General features: G+C 30.5%; 1 protein-coding gene and 1 pseudogene across 1 annotated transcript; one reads left to right on the plus strand and one right to left on the minus strand.

Annotated features, from left to right (window-relative positions):
- Positions 1–2,022: 2,022 nt before the first annotated feature.
- LOC108468023 (40S ribosomal protein S11-like) lies at positions 2,023–3,615 on the minus strand. The gene is made up of 6 exons (XM_017768875.2): positions 3,387–3,615; positions 3,264–3,304; positions 3,049–3,149; positions 2,601–2,745; positions 2,419–2,508; positions 2,023–2,290 (listed from the first exon to the last, which is right to left on the minus strand). The coding sequence occupies exons 1-6, from the start codon at positions 3,396–3,398 to the stop codon at positions 2,200–2,202; spliced, it is 480 nt and encodes a 159-aa protein (XP_017624364.1). The 5' UTR covers positions 3,399–3,615; the 3' UTR covers positions 2,023–2,199.
- A 1,876-nt stretch (positions 3,616–5,491) lies between these two features.
- Positions 5,492–6,962, plus strand: LOC128296578 (ATP synthase subunit beta, chloroplastic-like; annotated as a pseudogene).
- Positions 6,963–8,105: the final 1,143 nt, after the last annotated feature.

Consider the following 8,105-nt stretch of genomic DNA (forward strand, 5'->3'; position numbering starts at 1 on the left):
TCAATTCCTTCATGAACGTAAACCTCTCTAGGTGAAACAGGAACCAGATGACGTGAAAATGATGTTTAATTTTTGGGTTTACGTTAAAGAAAAAGATTAAAAATATATAATTATGTGAAAATTGATTGATTAATATGGACTATTGGTCAAATAAGACGCGGCATGTACAGTCAACTATTGTTAGAATTTATCGTTTTAGTGATTAAAATGACAAAATTTCTCTAACGATAATGACGGATTTTATGGGTGACCAAACTGAAAGCGCTCTAAAAGTTGGATGGCCAATTGAGTAGTTTACCAAATTTTTAAAAATTACTTCTTAATATTTTAAATAATTTTTTTAAAAAATATATTTTGAAAAGAAATTCAAAAATTATGAACAAACTAAAACTATTTTTAAAAATTTTGAAAATTATTTTAAATTTTAAAATTTATTAAAATATAAAATTTTAAATTTTAAAAGATATGATAATTAATCCTTGAATGGTAATAAGAGGTATTCATATGGGTCGTGTACCTTAGCCAACCCTATTGACCCGATTAATTTGAGTTGGGCTTAAACTTATATTTTTAACTTGGCCCATTTTACAATATAAAATAATAAAATATAAAAATAGTAATATATTTTGTATAATTAAAGTTAATATAAAACTTTTATTAATATTTTTATTTTGTGAAATGGTCCATTTGGGTAAAACAAATTTTATGAAATGGTCCATTTGGGAGATACATACTTGGAGATAGAAAATTTTGAAATCGTTCTCGACTTAGCATCGCCCATGAACACCTAATGGTAATAATGTCTCTCCGAATTTGAGCTATCCGTTCAGTCCATATTAAATTATATTTTCACAAATATATCTTTTAATTAATTCAAATAATTTATGTATAAAAATATGTTTAATTAAATTTAATTATAAAGAATATGAAATATTAGTGTAAAATATTTTTTAATAATGATACAAACTCTAAAACGATTCTAATAAATTTTAAATATATTGTGTATATTTTTATTCAGAATACACTATATAAAAAATTTTAGACTTAATTTATTACTATTGTATTTTGCAAAATGTGGTCCGTTTTTATATCAAATTCTTTTCATATAGTGTATTTTATACAAATATGTTCAAATTGAATTTAAAAATACTTTATTACCATTCAAGAAGTAAATAACATTTTTAAAAAAATTGAAAATTTTCAAAAATTTTAAATTATTTTTATTCTTTTATTTTAAACATTTCTTAATTTTTCAGGACCTTGTAGTATTTTTATATTTTTATTGAAAATAAAAAAATTAAAGCATTTATTTTAATGAATCATGTACTTTTGGAGAGTAAAGACCAAATTAACAAATATATATATATATATATATATAAATAATGAAGGATAAAAAATTTACTTCAAATCGAAAATTCCATTAGAAAGTTAACAAAAAGATCAAGATTTTTAAATTGAAAAATATAAAAAGTAAATATTTCAAAATTAAAATATAGAGATTAATATAAACTGATACGTTTGGCAATTTTTTAAAAAAATTAATGTATTATTTCTTTTTATAATTAAGAGAGAATAATAAAATTGCTTAACATCATAACATATTAGTCTTACCAAGAGATTCTTCGCATCCAAATATTGATAATCTTTCTCCATCAACGTGATTTGCACTTCATTCCGCAGTGCGCTTGATACCCCCATTGAATATCTCGCAAGATACGTGTAATTCATGCCTAGAATACAATCTAAATCCCAAATTGGATGGATTAAGCTTACATAGGATGATCGATTTTTATAATTTGGTTATAATGAGTCAATGAATTATGTAATGCTACTTATTAACAATATTAATTACTAATTACTTATATTTGTTTTTAAAGATTTTTATTGGGATGCCAGCACATGTTTCAGTTTATAAAATAATAAACTGAATACAAAATCCGTAATTCTTTGATAATAGTTTCATCAAGGACGAAACTTTGTAACTGGAATTAGGCAATAGAAAGCAGGAACCAACGCTAAACCTTCCAACCAATAACAAATACCATATACTTCAAGATCATTACAATAATAATAATAATAATTGGGAATATATTGAAAATTCCATGTGTAGTTAGTTCATCAAAATCTTAGTGCCTTCTTCATAGGTTTTTAAAAACCCCAAACTATCACATATATATATTTAAAATAACACTCACGCCCTTACATTCCAGTGAAAGCTTTCTTCCCACCACCGGAAGACCCAGCAGGAATCACTTTCAAAACATTGAACCTCACAGTTTTTGACAATGGCCTGAATTATTATAAAAATAATTGACAAAAACAAATTACAAACAAAACCAAAATTGCCAAAACATGACTATTCAACTCTGTACATTCATAATAAACAAATGTAACAAAATCCTTTTTTAGAAGTATTACCTGCATTGACCAATAATGACATGATCCCCTTCCTTCACACGGAAGCATGGAGAAATGTGAGCAGGACTGTTTGAATGCCTCTTCTCGTACCTGGAAAATGAAAAGAAAATTTTATTCTCCAAAAAGATAAATGAAATACCATTTTCATAAGAGAAGCACATTCAAATTAAGCTGGATCATGCCTTTGGTATTTCTTGATATAATGGAGATAGTTCCGTCGAACAATGATTGTCCTCATCATCTTGGCACTATGGCAAGAACCAGCTAAGATGCGGCCACTGACTGAAACAGTGCCAGTGAAAGGGCATTTCTTATCGATGTAAGTTCCTTCAGGAAACAAGGTACATAACATTACTAAATGATTCAACCAACAATCTTAATATGGTTATCCATTGAATTCTAAACTCATACATGAACATCCGACACTTGGGTTACAAAGCAAATATTAAGTAGCATGACAGAGTCATTCCAGCTAGCTTAAAGAAATATTTACTCAGCTTAAGCTAATAAATGCACGTAACAATCAGAACTTACATAAAGTCTACATAACTGACCATGATATCACCTAAAATACATACATCAACAATACACATAACATGAAACAAGACGGAAACTAAAAGGAAACGAAACCTTCAATAGCTTCACGAGGGGTCTTGAATCCCAAACCAATGCTCTTCCAGAAGCGGTTCCCTCCCTTTCCTGGTCTCTTCCCTTTACTAGTTTTCTTAGAGCTACAACAATATCACATCAAATAAAACCCACCAAAACTCAAAAAAAGAAGAACCCAAATTTGGAAAAAAGCATGAAAGCTCAAAGGTTTCCTTGGTATAGAGCAGTAAGATTACCTTAAAAACACTTTGGGCTGCTTCAAAAATGCTTTCTCGGTCTGCAAACAAATGAGAAAAAAACCAGTAAATGAGAAGAAAGAAAAGAAAAGAATGATAATGACAATAGATCTCAGTGTAGACCTGTTCCGCCATGGTTGATGAGCTTCCTGGAGAGCGTGGCGCGGATGTGCTGCGGGCAAAGGAAAGTCAAAGAAATTAAGAGAGGAGAAGCCTAAAACCCTAATCCTAAGAAATAGCTCGACTTTCAATGGGTCAATTTGGATCAGCTTGTCAAATTGGGCCTTCAAATGTTAAAGCTATTTCAACGCAATTAGAATGGCAAAACTCAAACCCGCTGACACCATCTGACAAATTTTTAATTTATCTGTTTAAATGAAGTGAATTTCGATGTGATGTGGGGCGAGAGGAATCGGATGAATTTTCTTTAAATAGTTTATATAAAGTGATTAAAGTAATTATTTCTTTTCGGTTGTTTATTATATAAAATTATCATTTATTATTATATATAATTATTATAAATAAAAATGTAATAATGTGTTTTAGAAAAATCTCATTAATTTGATCCATGGATTCTTAATGTGGGACCCTTGTTAATTTAATCCCTGGATATTCAAACCTTGATCTAGAATACTTGCTAGGTGATATGGTCTTAGATAATGATACTTGAAACTTCGATTTGTTTTAGCTTTGATTGGTCATTTCTAAGATTATTAGGGTACTTTCACCACACCCATTTGCTGGAGTGGATAGAATTATCTAGAAGGGACAACGACAGGCTCTTTTTTCGTCAAGAGCGCCTATAAGAAATTTGAGAAAATTCATGGAAGCCGAAGGAGGAAGCGTGGAAGATCCCTTGAAAATATCAAAGACCACAAAGCATTAGATTTTTTATTTGGCTAGTGCTCAAACAGAGATTACTCACTAATGTGGAAAGAGTTTGGCGGGGGATTTGTTCCTATTTCAGACTGCATTTCAACAAGAGAAATTTGAGACTGAAGATTTGTTGCATACTATTTGAGCCTGCCTTTCAGCAAGAGAAATTTGGAACTTTTTAATTCCTACTGACCGACTTGCTAGTTTTTATTCTGATAATTTGCAAGAATAGATCATTTCAAATTTGCAGAATGAATACGATATTGGCTTTGGGGAGACAATGTTTATTTGGGATTCTCATCTGGCGCATATGGAAAAATCATAATTTATTTATTTTTCAGGGTACATCCTAGAGCAGTAATGACACTATTAAGGCTTTATATAGCTAGGGAAAACACTTTATGATGTTCGGTAGGAGACATATGAGTTCGTTTCAACGTCCTTGTTCGTCCTCTAACTTGTCTGAGTATGGGATTTACTTGAATACTAATGGATCTGTTAGACTTGAGGATAGCTTTGCTACAGTAGGGGGTACGTAATCGTATTGGGAAATAGATCTTGGATTTCAATAGATTCTTGGGGAGCTACTCAGTGTTCGAGGTAGAATTGTGGGGCATTTTAGATGGCTTTGGCACCTTGATTGATCAAGGATACAAGGAGGTGCAGATTCAGACTGGCAGTATTGAAGTGGCTAGTGCCATACATGAGATTTCATCAGGTGGACCTAATACGGCTTTAATTAAGAGGATTCTTCAACTACTTTCACGGATTCAGCTTTAGAGCATTTGCCATATTTCTAGAGAAGAGAATCAGAAAGCTGATAGACTAACAAAGTTGGCTCACAAAAATAATCAAAGGTTGCAAGTTTTTGAAGTCTCCCTGCTAGGGGGTTTGAATTATATCACCAAAAAGAAAATATCATAAGTTTTTATATTTAAATATTCTCTTGAAGAAATATGTTTAAATATTTATTTATCTTTAAAAAGATTGAAAATATTAAAGATAAAATATTAAAGATAAATAGTAAAAATTAAATTAAATTGAGCAGAGTAAATCGAGAATGGATACATCTAACATTCATAGAAGTGATAGTGATTTTTAAAATTATATATTTAAAAAAAGCGAGGTGGCATGTTAATTGTGAAACAGTGATGGATTTAACATCTATCTCTATAGTCATCTTTAAGTTCAATTTTTTTTTTTTACATTTTTTGTGTGCGATTAGTTGTTTATAATTACAAAAAGAATTGTAGGGAATGTCTGCTACACAAAATTTTTTTTTGCATTTTTTTTATTTGTTTCATGAAAAATAATTTGGTCAATGAAAAATGACTTACATATTTCACTTTATTATGAAAATAAATCCTACAACTTCAATTCTTGGAGTTTCCAAGCTTGAAAAAGACAATCTGGGGCGTATTTCTCAAATCATCGGTCCAGTACTAGATGTAGCCTTTCCCCCGAGCAAGATGCCTAATATTTACAACGCCCTAGTAGTTAAGGGTCGAGATACTGCCGGTCAACAAATTAATGTAACTTGTGAGGTACAACAATTATTAGGAAATAATTGAGTTAGAGCTATAGCTATGAGCGCTACAGATGGTCTAATGAGAGGAATGGAAGTGATTGACACAGGAGCTGCTCTAAGTGTTCCAGTCGGCTGAGCGACCCTAGGGATTTAATTTTTAACGTGCTGGGGAGCCCGTTGATAATTTAGGTCCTGTAGATACTCGCACAACATCCTCTATTCATAAATCTGCGCCCGTTTTCATACAATTAGATACAAAATTATCTATTTTTGAAATAGGAATTAAAGTAGTCAATCTTTTAGCTTCTTATCGTTGTGGAGGAAAAATTGGACTATTTGGGGGGGCTGGGGTAGGTAAAACAATACTTATTATGGAATTGATCAACAACATTGCCAAAGCTTATGGGGGCATATCCGTATTTGGCGGAGTAGGTGAACGGAATCGTGAAGGAAATGATCTTTAGATGGAAATGAAAGAATCTGGAGTAATTAATGAACAAAATCTTGCAGAGTCAAAAGTGGCTTTAGTCTATGGTCAGATGAATGAACTGCCAGAAGCTCGTATGAGAGTTGGATTGACTGTTCTAACTATGGCAGAATATTTCCGAGATGTTAATGAACAAGACGTACTTCTATTTATAGACAATATCTTCCGTTTTGTCTAAGCGGGATCCGAAGTATCTGCCTTATTGGGTAGAATGCCTTCTGCTGTGGGTTATCAACCCACCCTTAGTACTGAAATGGGTACTTTACAAGAAAGAATTACTTCTACCAAGGAGGGATCCATAACTTCTATTCAAGTAGTTTATTCACCTGCCACAACATTTGTGCATTTAGATGCTACTACCGTACTATCAAGAGGATTAGCTGCCAAAGGTATTTATCTAGTGGTAGATCCTTTAAACTCAACGTCCACTATGCTCCAACCTCGAATCATTAATGAGGAACATTATGAAACTGCGCAAAGGGTTAAGCAAACCTTACAGCGTTACAAAGAACTTCAGGACGTTATAGATATCCTTGGGTTGGACGAATTGTCCAAAGAGGATCGCTTAACCATAGCAAGAGTTTGAAAAATTTAGCGTTTGTTATCACAACCCTTTTTCGTAGCGGAAGTATTTACCTATTCCCCGGGGAAATATGTTGGTCTAGTAGAAACAATTAGAGGATTTAAATTGATCTTTTGCGGAGAATTAGACGGTCTTCCTGAACAGGTATTTTATTTGGTAGGTAACATCGACAAAGCTACTGCAAAGGCTACGAACTTAGAAATGGAGAGCAAATTGAAGAAATGACCTTAAATCTTTGCGTACTTAGCCTTAATCGAATTGTTTAGGATTCAGAAGTGAAAGAAATCATTTTATCTACTAATAGCAGACAAATTGGTGTATTACCAAATCGCACGCCTATTGCCACAGCTGTAGATATAGGTATTTTGAAGTAAGTAAAAATAAGTTTTTTTTTTTTTTGTAAATTGACTTACCCTTTTGAAAAGTATAAATCATTCTACTGAAAAAGGTTCATTTATGAGTAATTTTATTTTATTATAAAATTAAATTTAATAAAGCTTAATATTATTTTATAAATAATATTTTAATTTTAGTTTTTAAAACATTTAAAACATTTAAATATTAAATATTATAATGTAAATTAGTAATATATTTAATATAATTTTATTATTTTAATATATTATTTCACATTACAACTTTATGTTAATAATAAATTTAAATTTTAAATAACATTCTTAATATTTGAATTTTTTATTAAAATTTAATAGTATTTATAGCTTTTATTGATTTTAAATTTTTATAATTTTAATAAAAGCGGGGCCTAATTGCTTTTTTGATAAAGTTTGAGGGTTTTTCAATGCATTTTGAAAGTTCAAATACCCAATTGAGTTAAAAAAAAGGTAGGGGCTTAATTGCTTTTTTTGAAAAGATTTGAGGGTCTTTTTGATGCATTTTGAAAGTTCAAGTACCCAAATGAGTGCAAAAAAAAGGGGCTTATTTTATTTTTATTTTTTAAATTTGACGGATTTTTAAAAAAGTACGGGCTTAAATGGTTTTTTTTGCAAAAGGAAAAGAGAGTAGGGGCTTAATTTTTTTTTTTGAAAATAAATTTGTTAAATCTGAATTCATTAGAATGACTAAATTACAAAAAAAAGCTTTTTTTTTAAAAAAAAATACAAAAATAGGCTAAATTTTTGAAAATTTACAAGAATAGGTTGATTTTGGTAAAATACTCCCTGCTGGAAGCATTTTTCGCATGTAACTAGTAAAACACTTCCAGTGTGAAAAATAAAACTTACAAAACAGGTTTTTATATATAGACCCAAAGTATAATTGCCCTTGTTTTCTTAAGCAATGTGGGATATGAGATATGTGTATATATAAACTCATGAATATGTTTGTAGCTTGTTCCTAGACAATGTGGGATTG

Source organism: Gossypium arboreum, chromosome 8 (genome assembly GCF_025698485.1).
Source record: "Gossypium arboreum isolate Shixiya-1 chromosome 8, ASM2569848v2, whole genome shotgun sequence".
Taxonomy (NCBI): Eukaryota; Viridiplantae; Streptophyta; class Magnoliopsida; order Malvales; family Malvaceae; genus Gossypium; species Gossypium arboreum.

Coding starts and splice junctions, on each gene's coding strand:
- LOC108468023 (XM_017768875.2), bottom strand. Junction 2,509..2,600: donor TATATCAAGAAATACCAAAG/GCATGATCCAGC, acceptor TTCATTTTCCAG/GTACGAGAAGAGGCATTCAA. Junction 2,291..2,418: donor GTCATTATTGGTCAATGCAG/GTAATACTTCTA, acceptor ATAATAATTCAG/GCCATTGTCAAAAACTGTGA.